General features: G+C 38.0%; 1 protein-coding gene across 3 annotated transcripts in view; it reads left to right on the top strand.

Moving 5' to 3' along the window:
• The first annotated feature begins 355 nt into the window (after positions 1 to 355).
• Positions 356 to 27,904, top strand: part of kmt5aa (lysine methyltransferase 5Aa) — a 29,052-nt gene continuing 1,503 nt past the window's right edge. Inside the window, exons 1-8 of one of the 3 annotated variants that reach the window (XR_009815843.2) lie at positions 356 to 587; positions 6,768 to 6,921; positions 12,177 to 12,354; positions 12,421 to 12,508; positions 12,577 to 12,636; positions 17,369 to 17,559; positions 22,797 to 25,475; positions 25,847 to 27,904. The exon at positions 25,847 to 27,904 is cut by the window's right edge and continues 1,503 nt beyond it. Coding sequence is in view for 1 of the 3 variants with exons in the window: in XM_061966315.2 (XP_061822299.1) it covers positions 408 to 587; positions 6,768 to 6,921; positions 12,177 to 12,354; positions 12,421 to 12,508; positions 12,577 to 12,636; positions 17,369 to 17,559; positions 22,797 to 23,007 (1,062 nt within the window). In the remaining 2 variants the exon portion in view is untranslated. Of the gene's footprint in view, positions 588 to 6,767; positions 6,922 to 12,176; positions 12,355 to 12,420; positions 12,509 to 12,576; positions 12,637 to 17,368; positions 17,560 to 22,796 lie in introns of all 3 variants that reach the window. The other 2 variants (XR_009815842.2, XM_061966315.2) reach the window with 2 other exon arrangements.

Genomic DNA, 27,904 nt, shown 5'->3' with positions numbered 1-27,904 from the left:
TGAAAAAAGGCTGTCCTCACTCAGGTCCGCATGGAGCTGGAGGGGCCGTGGCTTCTAGCTCCGGCTGAAAATCGGGAGATTTTCGGGAGAATATTTGTCCCGGGAGGTTTTCGGGAGAGGCGCTGAATTTCGGGAGTCTCCCGGAAAATTCGGGAGGGTTGGCAAGTATGCCCCATCCTCACCTATGGTCATGAGAGCTTTGGGTTATGGCACTTAAATGCTTCTACTGATAATAAATAAATAAATAAGAACAAATTAATAGCTTTATAGTTGAAAAGCTTTGGTTTTAGAATTGCAGTGAAGGAAAAAGAAGTGTAATACCGCTGCCGGCCTGAGGGGGGTGCTGTTTCCCCCCTCACCGCTAGATATGTAGAAAACATGGCGGACTAGTCCTGTGGTAGAAGTGGATGCCGCTTTGGTGGGTTGAGCTGCTGGCTGTTGGAACACGGCAGGAAGACGGCGGGCACACGCCGGTGCTTGGCCGGGTCCCGGTGCGCGAACAGGGGGGTTCCTTTACCCGTAGCGGGCCTTCCTTTGGAGGGGTTTTGTCCTCGCTGAGCCTCGGGAACAGGTCGGACATGAACGGGGTAAGTTTGCTTTCTCTCGATGCTTCAGTCAACTCCGAGGGGAAACGGAAGAAATGTGCCATGAACGACTCAGTCATGCTCACATGTGACCTTTTAATTGAACTTGGCACCCGGATTTTACTTTTAATGCGCTCGAAAGAGCCTTAAAAAGCGCCATCCTCTATGACAAGCTAACATAGGCTACTTGTGCCTGGAAGCTAACTCCTCACGGTTAGCTAAAACCACTCTTAACGTAATTCTCTAGCCAAGAATATGTTATTAAACACACTTAAGTGGTTTTTTGTTTTTTTCATCATTTAATGAAGATATTTCTTTCACAGCAGGTATTCACAGTTTGTGTTTAAAAGGAACTGTATGAGTGGGCGTGACTCCGCCCCTTTGCCCCGCCCACATGCATTTAAACGCCACACCGGATGTTACGTTGGAAGAATTGCGCAAGGACTTTTAAGTTTCACATTAAAAGCACTCTTTCTTTTGAAATTCTGCCTATCATTCACAATCCCTAAGTGAGACAAGAACAAATGTTTTTTTTTTTAATGCATTCTAAGTCGTAAAATATAAAAATATTATCACTGGCCATCAGTGTTGGGTTAGTTACTGAAAACCAGTAACTAGTTAGAGTTATGAGTTACTTTATTTCGAAAGTAAATAAGTTACTAACTCAGTTACTTACACCAAAAAGTAATGCGTTTCTGTGAAAAGTAGCTATTTCATCCATCCATCTTCTTCCACTTATCCGAGGTCGGGTCGCGGGGGCAGCAGCCTAAGCAGGGAAGCCCAGACTTTCCTCTCCCCAGCCACTTCGTCCAGCTCCTCCCGGGGGATCCTGAGGCGTTCCCAGGCCAGCCGGGAGACATAGTCTTCCCAACGTGTCCTGGGTCTTCCCCGTGGCCTCCTACCGGTTGGACGTGCCCTAAACCCCTCCCGAGGGAGACGTTCGGGTGGCATCCTGACCAGATGCCCGAACCACCTCATCTGGCTCCTCTCCATGTGGAGGAGCAGCGGCTTTACTTTGAGCTCCCCCCAGATGATAGAGCTTCTCACCCTATCTCTAAGGGAGAGCCCCGCCACCCAGCGGAGGAAACTCATTTCGGCCGCCTGTAGCCGTGATCTTGTCCTTTCGGTCATAACCCAAAGCTCATGACCATAGGTGAGGATGGGAACGTAGATCGACCGGTAAATTGAGAGCTTTGCCTTCCGGCTCAGCTCCTTCTTCACCACAACGGATCGATACAGCGTCCGCATTACTGAAGACGCCGCACCGATCTGCCTGTCGATCTCACCATCCACTTTTCCCTCACTCGTGAACAAGACTCCGAGGTACTTGAACTCCTCCACTTGGGGCAGGGTCTCCTCCCCAACCCGGAGATGGCACTCCACCCTTTCCCGGGCGAGAACCATGGACTCGGACTTGGAGGTGCTGATTCTCATCCCAGTCGCTTCACACTCGGCTGCGAACCGATCCAGTGAGAGCTGAAGATCCTGGCCAGATGAAGCCATCAGGACCACATCATCTGCAAAAAGCAGAAACCTAATCCTGCAGCCACCAAACCGGATCCCCTCAACGCCTTGACTGCGCCTAGAAACTCTGTCCATAAAAGTTATGAACAGAATCGGTGACAAAGGGCAGCCTTGGCGGAGTCCAACCCTCACTGGAAACGTGTCCGACTTACTGCCGGCAATGCGGACCAAGCTCTGACACTGATCATACAGGGAGCGGACCGTCACAATCAGACAGTCCGATACCCCATACTCTCTGAGCACTCCCCACAGGACTTCCCGAGGGACAAATGCCTTCTCCAAGTCCACAAAGCACATGTAGACTGGTTGGGCAAACTCCCATGCACCCTCAAGGACCCTGCCCAGAGTATAGAGCTGGTCCACATTTCCATGACCAGGACGAAAACCACACTGTTCCTCCTGAATCCGAGGTTCGACTATCCGGCGTAGCCTCCTCTCCAGTACACCTGAATAGACCTTACCGGGAAGCCTGAAAAGTAACTAGTTACAATTTTTTTTTTTAAGGCTCCCATTAATGCCCTTTTAGCATTCATTTCAGTACTGTTATTGCACTGGACAATAATACAATATGTTGATCAACTTGACATGCATTTGCATCACTGAACTCTGCTAAGCAATGTGGTCTACCGTATTTTCCGCACCATAAGGCGCCCTGGGTTATAAGCCGCGCCTTCAATGAACGGCATATTTCAAAACTTTGTCCACCTATAAGCCGCCCCGTGTTGTAAGCCGCATCTAACTGCGCTAAAGGAATGTCAAAAAAACAGTCAAATAGGTCAGTCAAACTTTAATAATATATTAAAACCAGCGTGATGTGGGCGCGCATGGAGTCGTATATCAACATGGACGAAGCTGCGTGAAAAAAGCCACCCGGCCTCTTCGCGTAAACTTAAACTTACCTTAACCACTCGCTCATCTTTTCTTCATCCATCCCTTCGAGTTAGCTTTTATGATGACGCCGGCTGGAAAGGTCTCTTTTGGCAAGGTCTTCCTTTTGAATATCACCATGGGTGGAAGTTTCTGGCCATTAGCATGGCAAGCTAGAACCACAGTGAAGGATGACTTCTCATTCCCTGTGGTGCGAATATTCACCGTACGTGCTCCCGTTGTATCCACAGTGCGGTTCACAGGAATATCAGTTGCTGTGAAATAGTAATCCGTGTGCAGATGGAGAGATTGCGTCTTTTCATGAACCGGATCCCTGTCGCTTTGTAGGAGCCATTTTGTGGTCTTTACAGATGTAAACACACAAAGGAAATGATAATATCCGCGCGCTTTTTCTTCTTCTACGCGGGCGGGTGGTTGCTTACAGTAGAAGAAGAAGCGCTTCCTGTTCTATGGGGGCGGGTGCTTACCTTGGCGGTTGCTTGCGTAGAAGAAGAAGCGCTTCCTGTTCTACCGGGAAAAAAGATGGCGGCTGTTTACCGAAGTTGCGAGACCGAAATTTTATGAAAATGAATCTTAATATTTATCCATATTTAAAGCGCACCGGGTTATAAGCCGCACTGTCAGCTTTTGAGAAAATTTGTGGTTTTTAGGTGCGCCTTATAGTGCGGAAAATACGGTACATACAACACACAAAGACAAATATATGTTTCAAAGGGCTAATTTATTTTGGGCCAGAACAAATTGACAAAACTATTTTAAATAGCTGCAACATAACATACATAAGTAACAAACCGCATAATAACAACAAAGCTGTAAACCTGGCTTCACCCAAGGAAGGCACACATGACATGATTTTATGTCATGTCACTATATACAGCACACATGACATACACAAAGCCTAACAAGGTGTTTTTTTCTCTCAAGGAATTGTGAAATAAAATCATGTCTTCAGGAGATCAACACTGTACTGAAGCCCAGAACACTATAAACATTTCCCAAGCTTTAGTTTAGAAATAAGGAAAGATTGTGTGGAGTTTGCATGTTCTCCCCGTGACTGCGTGGGTTCCCTCCGGGTACTCCGGCTTCCTCCCACCTCCAAAGACATGCACCTGGGGATAGGTTGATTGGCAACACTAAATTGGCCCTAGTGTGTGAATGTGAGTGTGAATGTTGTCTGTCTATCTGTGTTGGCCCTGCGATGAGGTGGCGACTTGTCCAGGGTGTACCCCGCCTTCCGCCCGATTGTAGCTGAGATAGGCTCCAGCGCCCCCCGCGGCCCCAAAGGGAATAAGCAGTAGAAAATGGATGGATAGATGGATGGCCTGGCCCACTAGGATCACTCTTTATGTTTGTGAACTTTATAGTCTATACATTTAGAGTGATGTGATAATCAACCACTCTAGAAGTCTAGAATGAAAGAGTATAAAAGAGAATTGACAGTGTGTGTACCTTCAGTACTGAATGATGAGCAGAGGCAGAGTTTGGAGTGTCTTCTTTAGCTTGCTTTCCATGTTTATGTACTCACTGTCCACTCTGTCCAGGAACTTGGAAAATGTTTTCGTGCCATTTGCCGTTTGACGCCCGCTATCATGCTAATTAGCTGCCTGAAAGCGGGTGACTCCGCTGTAGAAATAGCCTGCATGTCTTCTAGCACATACGCTGCAATGGCTCTATCAATGTTGTCGTGGCGAGCAGTCCCTCCGTTAAAATCCTTAGGGGGAGGTGGAGGTGAAGTGTGTCTCTCTTTACTAGCTCCGTCAAAGCGTGTTGCTTTTGTAGCTGTTTCAGCAGATTTGAATTGATGTTTTGGGCAGTAGATAGGATCTTACATTGAACTAAAATGTTGTTTTCTTTGTGCTCGACAAAAGAAGAGTAGTGAGAATATCACCATGTTAAGAAACTCGGCTTCAGCTCCGCCATGATGTCTTGTTAGTAAACACAGACACGCCACCCCTGATTATTAACCAAGTATAAGCGATATTGTCATAAAAAGCGCTAATGCAGACAAATTGTTTTTAGCGGCACCGTGTTAACGGAGAGCTAACTGGCCTGTGCAGCTACAGTATTTACACACTGAGCTGCTGCATCGCCTCTGAGCTGGTGACAGTTAATTCTAGATTATAATTCATGCCTCTCACCTGAATAGTAGAAGGTTGTGGACAAACTGAGAAGTTTGTCAACTTTTACATCCAATTCAGACCTAAAGATGGCGAGAAAGACACAATAAGACTTTTTTTTTTTTTAACCCTTCGGATTATGAATAACTCTTCGTCTAAATGGGAAGATATAAACATCCCATCAGTCGGCATCTCAGTGAGAGTAGACATTGAACTGTAAGTGATTGTTTTATTATGTTCATAGTTTGTATATCTTGTTTAGCACTTAGCAACCTGCTACTTGATGCTTCGTGTTTCACTAACACTGGATCTGTTTAGCACACAAACTTATATTCAGGATCACAAATATACAAACCCCAAAACCATGGATGGCAACATATGTTGATCCAAAACCTGTATGTACCTTTCAGGATTAATGGTGCCTTCACAGATGTGTAAGTTACCCATGCCTTGGGCACTAATACACCCCCATACCATCACACATGCTGGCTTTTACACTTTGCACCTAGAACAGTCTGGGTGTTGTTGATAAATGGCTTTGGCTTTGCATAGTAGAGTTTTAACTTGCACTTACGGATGTAGCGACCAACTGTAGTTACTGACAGTGGTTTTCTGAAGTGTTCCTGAGCCCATGTGGTGATATCCTTCACACACTGATGCCGGTTTTTGGTGCAGTACCGCCTGAGGGATCGAAGGTCACGGGCATTCAATGTTGGTTTTTGGCCTTGCCGCTTACATACAGTGATTTCTCCAGATTCTCTGAATCTTTTTAGATGGTGAAATCCTTAAATTCCTTGCAATAGCTCCTTGGGAAATGTTGTTCTTAAACAATTTGCTCAGGTATTTGTTGACAAAGTGGTGACCCTCGCCCCCGTCCTTGATTGTGAGTGACTGAGCATTTCATGGAATCTGCTTTTATACCCAATCATGGCACCCACCTGTTCCCAATTAGCCTGTTCACCTGTGGGATGTTCCAAATAAGTGTTTGATGAGCATTCCTCAACTTTCTCAGTCTTTTTTGCCACTTGTGCCAGCTTTTTTGAAACATGTTGCAGGCATCAAATTCCAAATGAGCTAATATTTGCAAAAAATAACAACTATTACCAGTTCGAACATGAAATATCTTGTCTTTGCAGCCTATTCAATTGAATATAAGTTGAAAAGAATTTGCAAATCATTGTGTTCCGTTTTTATTTACCATTTACACAACGTGACAACTTCACTGATTTTTGGCTTTTGTAAGTTTCTGGATCATTTGTTCCAAAGTAGTCTTTGTTGTCTCTCATGAAGTCTGCCATGATTAGGAGTGTTTTTGTTTTTGAAGGAAATAGCAAACATTGTGACGCGTCTGGGAAATTTATACACAACAATGAAAATGACCAAAATACGTAAATATTAAATGTTATTATGAATGTTGCTACATTACATAAATACTTACAGCGTGTATATGAAACGTTGATGGAGGATTTTAGGAGCGTTTTATAGACCGAATAGAGCAATTCCCATTGGCTCAACTGTTAGCTGACTTTTGCTAGCTTTTATTTATGATTTAGAATGCATAAAAAAATGGGGAAAAAATCTCCAAAACAATAAAAAAAAATGTCTGCTGTGTGGATGTGATTCATACTCTTGGTTGTGTCTCTGTCCCGCACAGGAAGTCGTATGCAGCACCAACCTCCTCACCATTCCAAGCTGCACGGTGTCGACACCCGCGGTTCACCATGGCAACACCGTCACCGCCGTGCCGGAGGAGGGGGAATGTTCTCCGCCGCGCTGCCGGAGGAACGACATCCAGAGGCAGAATGACGGTAACGGTTTGTTTTATATTTTGCGCCTGGATGCCTGACAATACAGAACATTGACTAAAAAGGCTCTGAGCGACATGTCCAGTCCGATGAATTAAAGACGTCAAAATGTGACCAAAACAAACGCAGTTTGGTGTCCAGCTGTTGAAAACAAACGCTCACAAGGTGCCAAAGTTACATGCTAACTTCACCAAGCCATGGAACCTCACTCCATTCACATTTAGCTATGTCTATAAAATATGAGCTTCAGTGTTTCCCCCAGAAAATGTGTGAGTTAAGGTGGTCACTCTCCAAATGTTATATTTTTCTCAACATGTGATAGCAGGTACCCTGCCATTCAAAACTAGGCTGCTACATTACTAATGATTAGTGATGGGTTGATGAGGCGTCATGAAGCGTTTCGACACATTGCAAAACTGTATTGATACTGTGTCGATACTGTGTCACTAAATACTGACATCTGCTGGACATTAAAAATCCCTACAGGCAACCTATGGACCGACTCAACTGACACTGATTTGATGCCCTAGTACAGGGGTCACCAACCTTTTTGAAACCAAAAACTACTTCTTGGGTACTGATTAATGCGAAGGGCTACCAGTTTGATACACACTTAAATAAATAAATATATTGTCATTTGTAAGTTACACGTAAGTGTGATTTAAACAAGAATAGCTAAATAAATACATTTATATATATAAAAAAAATTGGGTATTTCTGTCTGTCATTCCGTCGTACATTTTTCTTTCCTTTTACGGAAGGTTTTTTTGTAGAGAATAAATGATGAAAAAAACACTTAATTGAACGGTTTAAAAGAGGAGAAAACACGAAAAAATGTAAAATCAAATTTTGAAACAGTTTATCTTCAATTTCGACTCTTTAAAATTCAAAATTCAACCGACAAAAAGAAAAGAAAAACTAGCTTATATGAATTTTTTTGAAAAAATAAAAAAAATAATTTATGGAACATCATTAGTAATTTTTCCTTATTAAGATACATTTTAGAATTTTGATGACATGTTTTAAATTGGTTAAAATCCAATCTGCACTTTGTTAGAATATTTAACAAATTGGACCAAGCTATATTTCTAACAAAGACAAATCAGTATTTCATCTAGATTTTCCAGAACAAAAATTGTAAAAGAAATTCAAAATACTTTGAAATAAGATTTAAATTTGTTTCTACAGATTTTCTAGATTTGCCAGAATATTTTTTTTGATTTTTAATCATAGTAAGTTTGAAGAAATATTCCACAAATATTCTTCGTCAAAAAACCAGAAGCTAAAATATTTATTATTCTTTACAATAAAAAATAAAAAAATAAAAATACTTGAACATTGATTTAAATTGTCAGGAAAGAAGAGGAAGAAATTTAAAAGGTAAAAAAGTATGTTTGTTTAAAAATCCTAAAATCATTTTTAAGGTTGTATTTTTTCTCTAATATTGTATTTCTAAAAGTAATAAGAAGCAAAGTCAAAAATAAATGAATTTATTTAAACAAGTGAAGACCCATCCATCCATCCATTTTCCACCGCTTATTCCAAGTGAAGACCAAGTCTTTAAAATATTTTCTTGGATTTTCAAATTCTATTTGAGTTTTGTCTCTTTTAGAATTAAAAATGTCGAGCAAAGCGAGACCAGCTTGCTAGTAAATAAATAGAATTTAAAAAATAGAGGCAGCTCACTGGTAAGTGCTGCTCTTTGAGCTATTTTTAGAACAGGCCATCGGGCGACTGATCTGGTCCTTACGGGCTACCTGGTGACCGCGGGCACCGCGTTGGTGACCCCTGCCCTAGTATATACAATAATATAAACCAAGTCATTGTATTTCATTTAGGATAATTTCATATCTTCATTGAAATAAAAATATATGGTTATCTTTTTTAGATACAGTCAATAAATAATGTGAACATGTATCATAACATGGAAATCTAAGAGAACGTGTTGTGGATGATTGTGGACTGGGAATGTTTTTAATTGTATTTTTTTACACATTTTTATTAAAAAAAAAAAAAAAGTTTTTCCGACGTATTACATTTTAGACGATTTCTCTTCTTAGTTATTATTTCTCCGGCTGTAGAAAAGACCCGCTCACAGGGCACAGAGGAGGCGTCAGTGCAACACATTCCGCGTTTCGGTCACGTGACCAAAACAGCTCATGATCGGTCACGTGACTTTCTAAAAGCGGTACGCGCACCGACACAGGGTTTTGCTCTATGAGCTCGACGCATGCGCCGATGCATCGGTGTTGCCGGACCCATCACTACTAATGATTAATGTAACTATAGCTGAAAAAAGAGTACAATAGTAATAGGAGAGACTATTCATCCCTGAACACCATGGAGTTCATGTAGGCTTAATGATGCAGTTACATTATTATATCAACTATCAGAGAAGGAAACTCTTCATTTAACATAATGTCCTTTTTTGCGGCTTCAACACAGAAAAAGGTAAAGTGAAATAACTTAGTTGTTAACTGTAGGTCAATAATGCTTGTCTTTCTCTCAGACAGACAGGGCTTTGCTGTCCGTTTAATGTGGGGCGCACACACACCGCACAGTGAGCTAATGTTACGCTAGAAGCTAATTAGCCTTCACCGCAAGGACTGCGAGCGAGCTGAGCTGCCGCTTATGTTTCTCGAACGTCAACGGGCTCATAGTGATGTTACTAGTAGTTAATAATTTGGAGAGAGTCCGCTGCCTTATGCTTACCTGTACCGTCTCTCCTCTCTGTCGTGAGCACTGACTCCATGTGCTCTGAATACCCACTGCTGATTGGCTGTTACCGCTCAGCGTGTAACCAATCAGATGATCGTGTGGGCGGGACAATGCTGGGTGCCGCAGAGACGTACTGACAGAGGCAGAACTAAGCGGAGCAGCTTGTTGAGACTTTAGTTTAGGCGGTGGCTCTTTGTTGTTAAGGCGGGCCGCCTTAACAACAAAGCGCTGCGGGAAACCCCGAGCTTGTCAACATATAAGAGCAGTTTGTTGTCCAGCTGTTGAAAACAAACGCTCACAAGGTGCCAAAGTTGTCAACATGCTAACTTCACCAGCCCGGGGGAACCTCACTCTATTCACATGTACAATGCATATGTTCCTTCTTGACTGCACTTAACTGTAGAATATATGTATAATATATTTATATTATTCATATATTATATATATTGTTATTATTATAATTTTTTTTCAATACACTGTAGCACTTTGAGGTTGTTTACTCTATTGTGAGCGAACTGTGGTGCTGAATTTCCCCCAGGGATCAATAAAGTACTTTCTATTCTATTCTATTCTATGTAGTTGAATACACACAAGATTGTTCAAAATGACCAAGCTATGCTATCTTCTTAACTCATACTTGCCAACCTTGAGACCTCCAATTTCGGGAGGTGGGGGGTGGGTGCGGGGGGCGTGGTTGGGGGCGGGGTTAAGAGGGGAGGAGTATATTTACAGCTAGAATTCACCAAGTCAAGTATTTCATATATATATATATATATATATATATATATATATATATATATATATATATATATATATATATATATATATATATATTCCTGCGACCCCGAAGGGAATAAGCGGTAGAAAATGGATGGATGGATGGATATATATATATATATATATATATATATATATATATATATATATGTATATATATATATAAGAAATAATTGACTTTCAGTGAATTCTAGCTATATATATATATATATACCGATATATATATATATATATATATATATATATATATATATATATATATATATAAGAAATAATTGACTTTCAGTGAATTCTAGCTATATATATATATATATAAGAAATAATTGACTTTCAGTGAATTCTAGCTATATATATATATATATATATATAAGAAATAATTGACTTTCAGTGAATTCTAGCTATATATATATATATATATATATATATATATATATATATATATATATATATATATATATATATAGCTAGAATTCACTGAAAGTCAATTATTTCTTATATATATATATATATATATATATATATATATAAGAAATAATTGACTTTCAGTGAATTCTAGCTATATATATATATATATATATATATATATATATATAAGAAATAATTGACTTTCAGTGAATTCTAGCTATATATATATATATATATATAAGAAATAATTGACTTTCAGTGAATTCTATATATATATATATATATATATATATGTATGTATGTATGTATGTATGTATGTATGTATATATATCCATCCATCCATCCATCCATTTTCTACCGCTTATTCCCTTCGGGGTCGCGGGGGGCGCTGGAGCCTATCTCAGCTACAATCGGGCGGAAGGCAGGGTACACCCTGGACAAGTCGCCACCTCATCGCAGGGCCAACACAGATAGACAGACAACATTCACTCACATCCACACACTAGGGCCAATTTAGTGTTGCCAATCAACTTATCCCCAGGTGCATGTCTTTGGAGGTGGGAGGAAGCCGGAGTACCCGGAGGGAACCCACGCAGTCACGGGGAGGACATGCAAACTCCACACAGAAAGATCCCGAGCCCGGGATTGAACCCAAGACTACTCAGGACCTTCGTATTGTGAGGCAGATGCACTAACCCCTCTGCCACCGTATATATATATATATATATATATATATATATATATATATATATAAGAAATAATTGACTTTCAGTGAATTCTAGCTATATATATATATATATATATATATATATATATATATATATATATATATATATATATATATATATATATATATATATATATGTATATATACATAAAAGAAATATTTGAATTTCAGTGTTCATTTATTTACACATATACACACACATAACACTCATCTACTCATTGTTGAGTTAAGGGTTGAATTGTCCATCCTTGTTCTATTCTCTGTCACTATCTTTCTAACCATGCTGAACACCCTCTCTGATGATGCATTGCTGTGTGGCACGCACAAAAGTGCTTTCATCAAATGCACTAGATGGCAGTATTGTCCTGTTTAAGAGTGTCACAACATTGCTGTTTACGGCAGACGGACTGCTTTACTGTAGACGTTCTTTATATTGTGGGAAAGCGGACTCAGGTCCGCATGGAGCTGGAGGGGGCGTGGCCTCCAGCTCCGCCTGAATTTCGGGAGATTTTCGGGAGAAAATTTGTCCCGGGAGGTTTTCGGGAGAGGCGCTGAATTTCGGGAGTCTCCCGGAAAATCCGGGAGGTTTGGCAAGTATGTCTTAACTTCCTCTTTGTATTTCCCCTGCCAGGCTGGAGAGAAAATGGCTTGGACTCCGAGGTAGAGGGCCGGTGCTCCCCCTGCTGGCCAGATGGATGTACTTCCCCTCTGCAGCGCCACTCTGCTATGACAAGCCGCCTCCGCTGCCCGCGCCAAGCCAGGGGAGTCCCTGACAGACTTCTCAAAGCCAAGAAGGCCGCGCCTAAAACGTACGCAGGCATTATTTAACAGCCCACGTTGTTCGGGTAACAAATGTTCTCATTTCCCCTTCATAGCGGCGGAGGGAAAAACTGCCGGAACCAAAAAATTACAGACTTCTTTCCAAAAAGACGGAGCAAACGGCAAAGTAAAACGGAACTGAAGGTATTGTCGCGGATTCAGAAGGAGGCAAAGTTCCGCCCATTTTAAATATTTTTGTTTTGTGTCTCCAGCTTGAACAGAAGCAGCTAATAGATCACCTCATCACCAGCGGAATAGAGGAAGGAATGCAGGTATGGAAGTTACACGCACCTGGAAGATGGCAGGAATGCCACCGTGAACGTGCCCGACAAAATGCCTGCTGTCTGTGCTGTGGACCTCCGGTTGATTGGAGCTAACTAGCTAGCATAGAACGCTAGCATGCTATCATGGGAACAGCTAGCGTACTTGCAAGATGGACACAAGTCTTTCAAACCCTTGAATTTCAGGTTCAAATGATCAAAATGAGCTAACATGCTAGCATGCTAACGTTAGCTTGTTATCATGGGAACAGTTTGCATGCTTGCAAGATGGACACAAGTCTCAAAACCCATGAATTTTAGGTTCAAATAATCAAAATGAGCTAAAATGCGAGCATAAAATGTTAGCTTGTTATCATGAGAACAGTTAGCATGCTTGCAAGATGGACACAAGTCTCAAAACCCATGAATTTTAGGTTCAAATGTTCAAAATGAGCTAAAATGCTAGCAAAAAATTTCAGCATGCTAAAGTTAGCTTGTTATCATGGGAACAGTTAGCATGCTTGCAATATGGACACAACTCTCAAAACCCTTGAATTTTAGGTTCAAATGATCAAAATGAGCTAAAATGCTAGCATGCTAACATTAGCTTGTTATCATTGGAACAGTTAGCATGCTTGCAAGATGGACACAAGTCTCAAAACCCATGAATTTTAGGTTCAAATGATCAAAATTAGCTAAAATGCTGGCATGCTAACGTTAGCTTGTTATCATGGGAACAGTTAGCATGCTTGCAAGATGGACACAAGTCTCAAAACCCTTGAATTTTAGGTTCAAATGATCAAAATTAGCTAAAATGCTGGCATGCTAACATTAGCTTGTTATCATGGGAACAGTTAGCATGCTTGCAAGATGGACACAAGTCTCAAAACCCATGAATTTTAGGTTCAAATGATCAAAATGAGCTAAAATGCTAGCATGCTAACGTTAGCTTGTTATCATGAGAACAGTTAGCATGCCTGCAAGATGGACACAAGTCTCAAAACCCATGAATTTTAGGTTCAAATGATCAAAATTAGGTAAAATGCTGGCATGCTAACGTTAGCTTGTTATCATGGGAACAGTTAGCATGCTTGCAATATGGACACAAGTCTCAAAACCCATGAATTTTAGGTTCAAATGATCAAAATTAGCTAAAATGCTAGCATGCTAACGTTAGCTTGTTATCATGGGAACAGTTAGCATGCTTGCAATATGGACACAACTCTCAAAACCCTTGAATTTTAGGTTCAAATGATCAAAATGAGCTAAAATGCTAGCATGCTAACGTTAGCTTGTTATCATGGGAACAGTTAGCATGCTTGCAAGATGGACACAAGTCTCAAAACCCATGAATTTTAGGTTCAAATGATCAAAATTAGCTAAAATGCTGGCATGCTAACGTTAGCTTGTTATCATGAGAACAGTTAGCATGCTTGCAAGATGGACACAAGTCTCAAAACCCATAAATTTTAGGTTCAAATGATCAAAATGAGCTAAAATGCTAGCATAAAATGTTAGCATGCTATCATGGGAACAGCTAGCATATTTGCAAGATGGACACAAGTCTTTCAAACCCTTGAATTTCAGGTCCAAATGATCAAAATGAGCTAAGATGCTAGCATAATATGTCAGCATGCTAACATTAGCTTGTTATCATGGGAACAGTTAGCATGCTTGCAAGATGGACACAACTCTCAAAACCCTTGAATTTTAGGTTCAAATGATCAAACTGAGCTAAAATGCTAGCATGCTAATGTTAGCTTGTTATCATGGGAACAGTTAGCATGCTTGTAAGATGGACACAAGTCTCAAAACCCATGAATTTTAGGTTCAAATGATCAAAATGAGCTAAAATGCTAGCATGCTAACGTTAGCTTGTTATCATGGGAACAGTTAGCATGCTTTCAAGATGGACACAAGTCTCAAAACTTATGAATTTTAGGTTCAAATGATCAAAATGAGCTAAAATGCTAGCAAAAAATTTCAGCATGCTAGCGTTAGCTTGTTATCATGGGAACAGTTGGCATGCTTGCAAGATGGACTAAAGTCTCAAAACTTATGAATTTTAGGTTCAAATGATCAAAATGAGCTAAAATGCTAGCATAAAATGTTAGCTTGTTATCATGGGAACAGTTAGCATGCTTGCAAGATGGACACAAGTCTCCAAACCCATGAATTTTAGGTTCAAATGTTCAAAATGAGCTAAAATGCTAGCAAAAAATGTCAGCATGCTAACGTTAGCTTGTTATCATGGGAACAGTTAGCATGCTTGCAAGATGGACTAAAGTCTCAAAACTTATGAATTTTAGGTTCAAATGATCAAAATGAGCTAAAATGCTAGCATAAAATGTTAGCTTGTTATCATGGGAACAGTTAGCATGCTTGCAAGATGGACACAAGTCTCAAAACCCATGAATTTTAGGTTCAAATGTTCAAAATGAGCTAAAATGCTAGCAAAAAATTTCAGCATGCTAACATTAGCTTGTTATCATGGGAACAGTTAGCATGCTTGCAATATGGACACAAGTCTCAAAACTAATGAATTTTAGGTTCAAATGTTCAAAATGAGCTAAAATGCTAGCAAAAAAATTTCAGCATGCTAACGTTAGCTTGTTATCATGGGAACAGTTAGCATGCTTGCAAGATGGACACAAGTCTCAAAACTCATGAATTTTAGGTTCAAATGTTCAAAATGAGCTAAAATGCTAGCAAAAAATTTCAGCATGCTAACGTTAGCTTGTTATCATGGGAACAGTTAGCATGCTTGCAAGATGGACACAAGTCTCAAAACTCATGAATTTTAGCTTAAATGATCAAAATGAGCTAAAATGCTAGCATAAAACGCCAGCATGCTAAAATTAGCATAGCATAGGAAAAGTTAGCATGCTTCTAAGATGGCGCCAAGTATCAAAATTCCTGATTTTTAAGTGTAAACATATAAAGTTGGCTAAAAAGCTAGCATAAAACGTCAGAAATTCTGTTATTTTACAAAGATTATTTTGAATAGACAAAGCGGTATTTGGGGTCAACAAGCATCGTCATGTAACTGTGGTTGTGTTCAAGATGCAGTACATGGAGGGAAAGTATCATCATGTAACTGTGGTTGTGTTGAAGATGCAGTACATGGAGGCAAAGTATCATCATGTAAGAATGGTTGTGTTGAAGATGCAGTACATGGAGGGAAAGTATCATCATGTAACTGTGGTTGTGTTGAAGATGCAGTACATGGAGGCAAAGTATCATCATGTAAGAATGGTTGTGTTGAAGATGCAGTACATGGAGGGAAAGTATCATCATGTAACTGTGGTTGTGTTGAAGATGCAGTACATGAAGGGAAAGTATCATCATGTAACTGTGGTTGTGTTCAAGATGCAGTACATGGAGGGAAAGTATCATAATGTCATCGTGGTTGTGTTGAAGATGCAGTACATAGAGGCAAAGTATCATCATGTAAGAATGGTTGTGTTGAAGATGCAGTACATGGAGGGAAAGTATCATCATGTAACTGTGGTTGTGTTGAAGATGCAGTACATGAAGGGAAAGTATCATCATGTAACTGTGGTTGTGTTCAAGATGCAGTACATGGAGGGAAAGTATCATCATGTAACTGTGGTTGTGTTGAAGATGCAGTACATGGAGGCAAAGTATCATCATGTAAGAATGGTTGTGTTGAAGATGCAGTACATGGAGGGAAAGTATCATCATGTAACTGTGGTTGTGTTGAAGATGCAGTACATGGAGGCAAAGTATCATCATGTAAGAATGGTTGTGTTGAAGATGCAGTACATGGAGGGAAAGTATCATCATGTAACTGTGGTTGTGTTGAAGATGCAGTACATGAAGGGAAAGTATCATCATGTAACTGTGGTTGTGTTCAAGATGCAGTACATGGAGGGAAAGTATCATAATGTCATCGTGGTTGTGTTGAAGATGCAGTACATGGAGGCAAAGTATCATCATGTAAGAATGGTTGTGTTGAAGATGCAGTACATGGAGGGAAAGTATCATCATGTAACTGTGGTTGTGTTGAAGATGCAGTACATGAAGGGAAAGTATCATCATGTAACTGTGGTTGTGTTCAAGATGCAGTACATGGAGGGAAAGTATCATAATGTCATCGTGGTTGTGTTGAAGATGCAGTACATGGAGGGAAAGTATCATCATGTAAGCATGGTTGTGTTGAAGATGCAGTTCATGAAGGGAAAGTATTATCATGTAAGCGTGGTTGTGTTGAAGATGCAGTACATGGAGGGAAAGTATCATCATGCAACTGTGGGTGAGTTGAAGATGCAGTACATGGAGGGAAAGTATCATCATGTGACTGGTTGTGTTGAAGATGCAGTACATAGAGGGAAAGTATCATCATGTAACGGTGGTTGTGTTGAAGATGCAGTACATGGAGGGAAAGTATCATCATGTAACTGTGGTTGTGTTGAAAATGCAGTACATAGAGGGAAAGTATCATCATGTAACTGTGGTTGTGTTCAAGATGCAGTACATAGAGGGAAAGTATCATCATGTAACTGTGGTTGTGTTGAAAATGCAGTACATAGAGGGAAAGTATCATCATGTAACTGTGGTTGTGTTCAAGATGCAGTACATGGAGGGAAAGTATCGTCATGTAACTGTGGTTGTGTTGAAAATGCAGTACATGGAGGGAAAGTATCATCATGTGATCGTGGTTGTGTTCCAGATGCAGTACATGGAGGGAAAGTATCATCATGTGATCGTGGTTGTGTTCCAGATGCAGTACATGGAGGAAAAGGGCAGAGCCGTTTTCGCCGCACGCCGCTTCCGTAAAGGCGAGTACGTGGTGGAGTACCATGGCGACCTCCTGGAGATGACGGACGCCAAAAAGCGTGAGGCGGAATACGCCCAGAACCCAGAAACTGGCTGTTACATGTACTACTTCCAGCACCTCTGCATCACCTACTGGTAAACACCCTTTGTTGTTGTCATCGTCATAGGACCACTAAAACCCCTTTGTTGTTGTCGTCATGTAACCACTTAAACCACTTTGTTGTTGTCGTCATGTGACCACTAAAACCACTTTGTTGTTGTCGTCATGTAACCACTTAAACCACTTTGTTGTTGTCGTCATGTGACCACTAAAACCACTTTGTTGTTGTCGTCATGTGACCACTAAAACCACTTTGTTGTTGTCGTCATGTAACCACTAAAACCCCTTTGTTGTTGTCGTCATGTGACCACTAAAACCACTTTGTTGTTGTCGTCATGTGACCACTAAAACCACTTTGTTGTTGTCGTCATGTGACCACTAAAACCACTTTGTTGTTGTTGTCATGTGACCACTAAAACCACTTTGTTGTTGTCGTCATGTGACCACTAAAACCACTTTGTTGTTGTCGTCATGTGACCACTAAAACCCCTTTGTTGTTGTCGACATGTGACCACTAGAACCCCTTTGTTGTTGTCGTCATGTGACCACTAGAACCCCTTTGTTGTTGTCGTCATGTAACCACTTAAACCACTTTGTTGTTGTCGTCATGTAACCACTAAAACCCCTTTGTTGTTGTCGTCATGTGACCACTAAAACCACTTTGTTGTTGTCGTCATGTAACCACTAAAACCACTTTGTTGTTGTCGTCATGTGACCACTAAAACCACTTTGTTGTTGTCGTCATGTGACCACTAAAACCACTTTGTTGTTGTCGTCATGTGACCACTAAAACCACTTTGTTGTTGTCGTCATGTGACCACTAAAACCACTTTGTTGTTGTTGTCATGTGACCACTAAAACCACTTTGTTGTTGTCGTCATGTGACCACTAAAACCACTTTGTTGTTGTCGTCATGTGACCACTAAAACCCCTTTGTTGTTGTCGACATGTGACCACTAGAACCCCTTTGTTGTTGTCGTCATGTGACCACTTAAACCACTTTGTTGTTGTCGTCATGTAACCACTTAAACCACTTTGTTGTTGTCGTCATGTAACCACTAAAACCCCTTTGTTGTTGTCGTCATGTGACCACTAAAACCACTTTGTTGTTGTCGTCATGTAACCACTAAAACCCCTTTGTTGTTGTCGTCATGTGACCACTAAAACCACTTTGTTGTTGTCGTCATGTAACCACTAAAACCCCTTTGTTGTTGTCGTCATGTGACCACTAAAACCACTTTGTTGTTGTCGTCATGTAACCACTAAAACCCCTTTGTTGTTGTCGTCATGTGACCACTAAAACCACTTTGTTGTTGTCGTCATGTGACCACTAGAACCCCTTTGTTGTTGTCGTCATGTGACCACTAGAACCCCTTTGTTGTTGTCGTCATGTAACCACTTAAACCAATTTGTTGTTGTCGTCATGTGACCACTAGAACCCCTTTGTTGTTGTCGTCATGTGACCACTAGAACCCCTTTGTTGTTGTCGTCATGTGACCACTAAAACCCCTTTGTTGTTGTCGTCATGTGACCACAAAAAACACTTTGTTGTTGTCGTCCTGTAACCACTTAAACCACTTTGTTGTTGTCGTCATGTGACCACTTAAACCACTTTGTTGTTGTCGTCATGTGACCACTTAAACCACTTTGTTGTTGTCGTCATGTGACCACTAAAACCACTTTGTTGTTGTCGTCATGTGACCACTAAAACCCCTTTGTTGTTGTCGACATGTGACCACTAGAACCCCTTTGTTGTTGTCGTCATGTGACCACTTAAACCACTTTGTTGTTGTCGTCATGTAACCACTTAAACCACTTTGTTGTTGTCGTCATGTAACCACTAAAACCCCTTTGTTGTTGTCGTCATGTGACCACTAAAACCACTTTGTTGTTGTCGTCATGTAACCACTAAAACCCCTTTGTTGTTGTCGTCATGTGACCACTAAAACCACTTTGTTGTTGTCGTCATGTAACCACTAAAACCCCTTTGTTGTTGTCGTCATGTGACCACTAAAACCACTTTGTTGTTGTCGTCATGTAACCACTAAAACCCCTTTGTTGTTGTCGTCATGTGACCACTAAAACCACTTTGTTGTTGTCGTCATGTGACCACTAGAACCCCTTTGTTGTTGTCGTCATGTGACCACTAGAACCCCTTTGTTGTTGTCGTCATGTAACCACTTAAACCAATTTGTTGTTGTCGTCATGTGACCACTAGAACCCCTTTGTTGTTGTCGTCATGTGACCACTAGAACCCCTTTGTTGTTGTCGTCATGTGACCACTAAAACCCCTTTGTTGTTGTCGTCATGTGACCACAAAAAACACTTTGTTGTTGTCGTCCTGTAACCACTTAAACCACTTTGTTGTTGTCGTCATGTGACCACTAAAACCACTTTGTTGTTGTCGTCATGTGACCACTAAAACCACTTTGTTGTTGTCGTCATGTAACCACTAAAACCCCTTTGTTGTTGTCGTCATGTGACCACTAAAACCACTTTGTTGTTGTCGTCATGTAACCACTAAAACCCCTTTGTTGTTGTCGTCATGTGACCACTAAAACCACTTTGTTGTTGTCGTCATGTAACCACTAAAACCCCTTTGTTGTTGTCGTCATGTGACCACTAAAACCACTTTGTTGTTGTCGTCATGTGACCACTAGAACCCCTTTGTTGTTGTCGTCATGTGACCACTAGAACCCCTTTGTTGTTGTCGTCATGTAACCACTTAAACCAATTTGTTGTTGTCGTCATGTGACCACTAGAACCCCTTTGTTGTTGTCGTCATGTGACCACTAGAACCCCTTTGTTGTTGTCGTCATGTGACCACTAAAACCCCTTTGTTGTTGTCGTCATGTGACCACAAAAAACACTTTGTTGTTGTCGTCCTGTAACCACTAAAACCCCTTTGTTGTTGTCGTCATGTGACCACAAAAAACACTTTGTTGTTGTCGTCCTGTAACCACTTAAACCACTTTGTTGTTGTCGTCATGTGACCACTTAAACCACTTTGTTGTTGTCGTCATGTGACCACTTAAACCACTTTGTTGTTGTCGTCATGTGACCACTAAAACCACTTTGTTGTTGTCGTCATGTGACCACTAAAACCCCTTTGTTGTTGTCGACATGTGACCACTAGAACCCCTTTGTTGTTGTCGACATGTGACCACTAGAACCCCTTTGTTGTTGTCGTCATGTGACCACTTAAACCACTTTGTTGTTGTCGTCATGTAACCACTTAAACCACTTTGTTGTTGTCGTCATGTAACCACTAAAACCCCTTTGTTGTTGTCGTCATGTGACCACTAAAACCACTTTGTTGTTGTCGTCATGTGACCACTTAAACCACTTTGTTGTTGTCGTCATGTGACCACTAAAACCACTTTGTTGTTGTCGTCATGTAACCACTAAAACCCCTTTGTTGTTGTCGTCATGTGACCACTAAAACCACTTTGTTGTTGTCGTCATGTGACCACTAAAACCACTTTGTTGTTGTCGTCATGTAACCACTAAAACCCCTTTGTTGTTGTCGTCATGTGACCACTAAAACCACTTTGTTGTTGTCGTCATGTGACCACTAAAACCACTTTGTTGTTGTCGTCATGTGACCACTAGAACCACTTTGTTGTTGTCGTCATGTAACCACTTAAACCAATTTGTTGTTGTCGTCATGTGACCACTAGAACCCCTTTGTTGTTGTCGTCATGTGACCACTTAAACCACTTTGTTGTTGTCGTCATGTGACCACTAGAACCCCTTTGTTGTTGTCGTCATGTGACCACTTAAACCACTTTGTTGTTGTCGTCATGTGACCACTTAAACCAATTTGTTGTTGTCGTCATGTGACCACTAGAACCCCTTTGTTGTTGTCGTCATGTGACCACTTAAACCACTTTGTTGTTGTCGTCATGTGACCACTAAAACCCCTTTGTTGTTGTCGTCATGTGACCACAAAAAACACTTTGTTGTTGTCGTCCTGTAACCACTTAAACCACTTTGTTGTTGTCGTCATGTGACCACTTAAACCACTTTGTTGTTGTCGTCATGTGACCACTTAAACCACTTTGTTGTTGTCGTCATGTGACCACTTAAACCACTTTGTTGTTGTCGTCATGTGACCAGTGAAACCCTTTTGTTGTTGTCGTAATGTGACCACTAGAATCACTTTGTTGTTGTCATCATGGGACCACTTAAACCAATTTGTTGTTGTCGTCATGTGACCACTAAAACCAATTTGTTGTTGTCGTCATGTGACTAAAACCACTTTGTTGTTGTCGTCATGTGACCACCAAAAACCACTTTGTTGTTGTCGTCATGTGACCACTAAAACCACTTTGTTGTTATTGCTGTGACTAAAACCACTTTGTTGTTGTCGTCATGTGACCACTAAAACCACTTTGTTGTTGTCGTCATGTGACGACTAAAACCACTTTGTTGTTGTTATTGCTGTGACTAAAACCACTTTGTTGTTGTCTTCATGTGACGACTAAAACCACTTTGTTGTTGTCTTCATGTGACGACTAAAACCACTTTGTTGTTATTGCTGTGACTAAAACCACTTTGTTGTTGTTATTGCTGTAACTAAACCACGTTGTAGTTGTCTTCATGTGACTAAAACCACTTTGTTGTTGTCATGTGATCGCTAAAACCACTTTGTTGTTGTTGTCATGTGACCACTAAAACCACTTTGTGGTTGTTGTCATGTGACCACTAAAACCACTTTGTTGTTGTCGACACGTTGCGATTAAAACCACTTTGTTGTTATTGCATTGACTAAAACCACGTTGTTGTTGTCGTCATGTGACAACTAAAACCACTTTGTTGTTGTCGTCATGTGACGACTTAAACCACTTTGTTGTTGTCGTCAGATGTGACGACTAAAACCACTTTGTTGTTGTCGTCATGTGACGACTAAAACCACTTTGTTGTTGTCGTCACATGTGACAACTAAAACCACTTTGTTGTTGTCGTAATGTGACGACTTAAACCACTTTGTTGTTGTCGTCAGATGTGACGACTAAAACCACTTTGTTGTTGTCGTCACATGTGACAACTAAAACCACTTTGTTGTTGTCGTAATGTGACGACTAAATCCACTTTGTTGTTGTCGTAATATGACGACTAAAACCACTTTGTTGTTGTCGTCATGTGACGACTAAAACCACTTTGTTGTTGTCGTCATGTGACGACTAAAACCACTTTGTTGTTGTTATTGCATTGACTAAAACCACTTTGTTGTTGTCATCATGTGACTAAAACCACTTCCTGTCGCCAGCGTGGACGCCACCAAAGAGACGGGGCGTCTGGGCCGGCTGATCAACCACAGCAAAAAAGGGAACTGCCAGACCAAGGTGCACGACATCCAGGGCGTGCCGCACCTCATCCTGGTGGCGTCGCGGGACATCGAGGATGGCGAGGAGCTGCTGTACGACTACGGCGACCGCAGCAAGGCGTCCATCGCCGCACACCCGTGGCTCAAACACTGACTCCAGCGGCGCACGGCGGGAGAAAACGCAAGTAACGCCTTTCACGCAGAGCCTTCACACACACCACTCGTCACAGAGCTTGGGGTGCATGGGGAACTTTGGCCATCTTTCAGTGACATGGCGGCTGTAGGAAACCTTTTTTTTCTTTTTCTACCACGCAGACTCACTTTTATACTTTTTTTTTTAAAGATCACACTCAGCACTTTTCAAACCTTTTGAAGCAATTCCAATCACGCAAAGTTCATAATCCACCGCTCCCATCTCATACTGGAGGAACACTACTGCGCTTTGTTGGCAACAAAAGTAGTATTTTATTTCTATGTTACATTTAATAACCAGCAATTATTAGTTTCGCTTTTTTATACGTTTTTTGTTAGGTTAACGTCAGCTAGGAGGAAAAAACACAAAATAACACACGCAAGCTAAGGTTTTTTTTTTTTTGTGGTAAAATTAATAAATGTCAACAATTAAAATAGGGAAGAATAATTTGAAAGTATAAAAAACTTTATTAATTTTCCCGTTATTTAATTGTGAAATATAATCTGAAATAATTATATTAAATTGATTTATTTATGTTTGGCCTTAATGGGCAAAAAATAAAAGTCACAAATAAATAAATAGGTTTAGTACAATTCTTTTGGATGAATATTTTATGGTTTAAGTAATTATTGGACATTTTTAACAATTCATTTTAAATTTGAAAAAAATCACATTTCCCATATTTATTATTTAAATGAGAGCTACAGTAAACTTTCGTCAGCTAGGAGGAAAAAACACAAAATAACACACGCAAGCTAAGGTTTTTTTTTGTGGTAAAATGAATAAATGTCAACAATTAAAATAGTAAAGAATAATTTAAAAGTATCAAAAACTTTATTAATTTTCCCATTATTTAATTAAATTGTGAAATATAATCTGAAATAATTATATTGAGTTGATTTTTTATGTTCAGCTTTAATGGGAAAAAAAGAAAAGTCACAAATAAATAAATAGGTTTAGTAAAATAATTTCAGATGAATTTTTATGGTTTAAGTAATTATTGGACATTTTTAACAATTTTATATTTGAAAAAAATCACATTTCCCATATTTATTATTTAAATGGAGCTACAGTAAACCCTCGTCAGCTAGGAGGAAAAAACACAAAATAACACACAAGCTAAGGTTTGTTTTTTTTGTGGTAAAATGAATAAATGTCAACAATTAAAATAGGAAAGAATAATTTAAAAGTATCAAAAACTTTATTAATTTTCCCGTTATTTAATTAAATTGTAAAATATAATCTGAAATAATTATATTGAGTTGGTTTATTTATGTTGGAATGGGAAAAAAGAAAAGCCACAAATTAATAAATAGGATAAGTCAAATAATTTCAGATTAATATTTTATGGTTTAAGTAATTATTGGACATTTTTAACAATTAATTTTATGTTTGAAAAAAATCTTATTTCCCATATTTATTATTTAAATGGAGCTACAGTAAACCCTCGTCAGCTAGGAGGAAAAAAACACAAAATAACACACGCAAGCTAATGTTTTTTTGTTTTTTGTGGTAAAATGAATAACTGTCAACAATTAAAATAGTAAAGAATAATTTAAAAGTATCAAAAACTTTATTAATTTTCCCGTAATTTAATTAAATTGTGAAATATAATCTGAATTATATTGACTTGATTTATTTATGTTCGGCCTTAATGGGAAAAAAAGAAAAGTCACAAATAAATAAATAGGTTTAGTAAAATAATTTCAGATTATTTTTTATGGTTTAAGTAATTATTGGACATTTTTAACAATTAATTTTATATTTGAAAAAAATCACATTTCCCATATTTATTATTTAAATGGAGCTACAGTAAACCCTTGTCAGCTAGGAGGAAAAAACACAAAATAACACACAAGCTGAGGTTTGTTTTTTTGTGGTAAAATGAATAAATGTCAACAATTAAAATAGGAAAGAATAATTTGAAAGTATCAAAAACTTTATTAATTTTCCCGTTATTTAATTAAATTGTAAAATATAATCTGAAATAATTATATTGAGTTGGTTTATTTATGTTGGAAAGGGAAAAAAGAAAAGCCACAAATTAATAAATAGGATAAATCAAATAATTTCAGATTAATATTTTATGGTTTAAGTAATTATTGGACATTTTTAACAATTAATTTTCTATTTGAAAAAAATCTTATTTCCCATATTTATTATTTAAATGGAGCTACAGTAAACCCTCGTCAGCTGGGAGGAAAACAACACAAAATAACACACGCAAGCTAATGTTTTTTTGTTTTTTGTGGTAAAATGAATAACTGTCAACAATTAAAATAGTAAAGAATAATTTAAAAGTATCAAAAACTTTATTAATTTTCCCGTTATTTAATTAAATTGTGAAATATAATCTGAATTATATTGACTTGATTTATTTATGTTCGGCCTTAATGGGAAAAAAAGAAAAGTCACAAATAAATAAATAGGTTTAGTAAAATAATTTCAGATTATTTTTTATGGTTTAAGTAATTATTGGACATTTTTAACAATTAATTTTATATTTGAAAAAAAATCACATTTCCCATATTTATTATTTAAATGGAGCTACAGTAAACCCTTGTCAGCTAGGAGGAAAAAACACAAAATAACACACAAGCTGAGGTTTGTTTTTTTGTGGTAAAATGAATAAATGTCAACAGTTAAAATAGTAAAGAATAATTTAAAAGTATCAAAAACTTTATTAATTTTCCCATTATTTAATTAAATTGTGAAATATAATCTGAATTATATTGAGTTGATTTATTTATGTTCGGCCTTAATGGGGGAAAAAAAAGAAAAGTCACAAATAAATAAATAGGTTTAGTAAAATAATTTCAGATGAATATTTTATGGTTTAAGTAATTATTGGACATTTTTAAAAATTAATTTTATATTTGAAAAAAATCATATTTCACATATTTATTATTTAAATGGGAGCTACAGTAAACCCTCGTCAGGTAGGAGGAAAAAAACACAAAAACACACAAGCTAAGGTTTGTTTTTTTTGTGGTAAAATGAATAAATGTCAACAATTAAAATAGTAAAGAATAATTTGAAAGTATCAAAAACTTTATTAATTTTCCCGTTATTTAATTAAATTGTAAAATATAATCTGAAATAATTATATTGAGTTGGTTTATTTATGTTGGAATGGGAAAAAAGAAAAGCCACAAATTAATAAATAGGATAAGTCAAATAATTTCAGATGAATATTTTATGGTTTACATAATTATTGGACATTTTTAACAATTAATTTTATGTTTGAAAAAAATCTTATTTCCCATATTTATTATTTAAATGGAGCTACAGTAATCCCTCGTCAGCTAGGAGGAAAAAACACAAAATAACACACAAGCTAAGGTTTGTTTTTTTTTTGTGGTAAAATGAATAAATGTCAACAATTAAAATAGTAAAGAATAATTTGAAAGTATCAAAAACTTTATTAATTTTCCCGTTATTTAATTAAATTGTAAAATATAATCTGAAATAATTATATTGAGTTGGTTTATTTATGTTGGAATGGGAAAAAAGAAAAGCCACAAATTAATAAATAGGATAAATCAAATAATTTCAGATTAATATTTTATGGTTTAAGTAATTATTGGACATTTTTAACAATTAATTTTATGTTTGAAAAAAATCTTATTTCCCATATTTATTATTTAAATGGAGCTACAGTAAACCCTCGTCAGCTAGGAGGAAAAAAACACAAAATAACACACGCAAGCTAATGTTTTTTTGTTTTTTGTGGTAAAATGAATAACTGTCAACAATTAAAATAGTAAAGAATAATTTAAAAGTATCAAAAACTTTATTAATTTTCCCGTTATTTAATTAAATTGTGAAATATAATCTGAATTATATTGACTTGATTTATTTATGTTCGGCCTTAATGGGGAAAAAAAGAAAAGTCACAAATAAATAAAGAGGTTTAGTAAAATAATTTCAGATTATTTTTTATGGTTTAAGTAATTATTGGACATTTTTAACAATTAATTTTATATTTGAAAAAAAAATCACATTTCCCACATTTATTATTTAAATGGAGCTACAGTAAACCCTTGTCAGCTAGGAGGAAAAAACACAAAATAACACACAAGCTGAGGTTTGTTTTTTTGTGGTAAAATGAATAAATGTCAACAATTAAAATAGGAAAGAATAATTTGAAAGTATCAAAAACTTTATTAATTTTCCCGTTATTTAATTAAATTGTAAAATATAATCTGAAATAATTATATTGAGTTGGTTTATTTATGTTGGAATGGGAAAAAAGAAAAGCCACAAATTAATAAATAGGATAAGTCAAATAATTTCAGATTAATATTTTATGGTTTAAGTAATTATTGGACATTTTTAACAATTAATTTTCTATTTGAAAAAAATCTTATTTCCCATATTTATTATTTAAATGGAGCTACAGTAAACCCTCATCAGCTAGGAGGAAAACAACACAAAATAACACACGCAAGCTAATGTTTTTTTGTTTTTTGTGGTAAAATGAATAACTGTCAACAATTAAAATAGTAAAGAATAATTTAAAAGTATCAAAAACTTTATTAATTTTCCCGTTATTTAATTAAATTGTGAAATATAATCTGAATTATATTGAGTTGATTTATTTATGTTCGGCCTTAATGGGAAAAAAAGAAAAGTCACAAATAAATAAATAGGTTTAGTAAAATAATTTCAGATGAATATTTTATGGTTTAAGTAATTATTGGACATTTTTAACAATTAATTTTATATTTGAAAAAAATCATATTTCCCATATTTATTACTTAAATGGGAGCTACAGTAAACCCTTGTCAGCTAGGAGGAAAAAAACACAAAATAACACACGCAAGCTAAGGTTTTTTTGGTGGTAAAATGAATAAAT

This window comes from Nerophis lumbriciformis, linkage group LG11 (assembly GCF_033978685.3).
Source record: "Nerophis lumbriciformis linkage group LG11, RoL_Nlum_v2.1, whole genome shotgun sequence".
In the NCBI taxonomy this organism is placed as follows: domain Eukaryota; kingdom Metazoa; phylum Chordata; class Actinopteri; order Syngnathiformes; family Syngnathidae; genus Nerophis; species Nerophis lumbriciformis.
The sequence above is the reverse complement of the archived record's forward strand: the minus strand, read 5'-3'. Positions and strand labels throughout refer to the sequence as shown.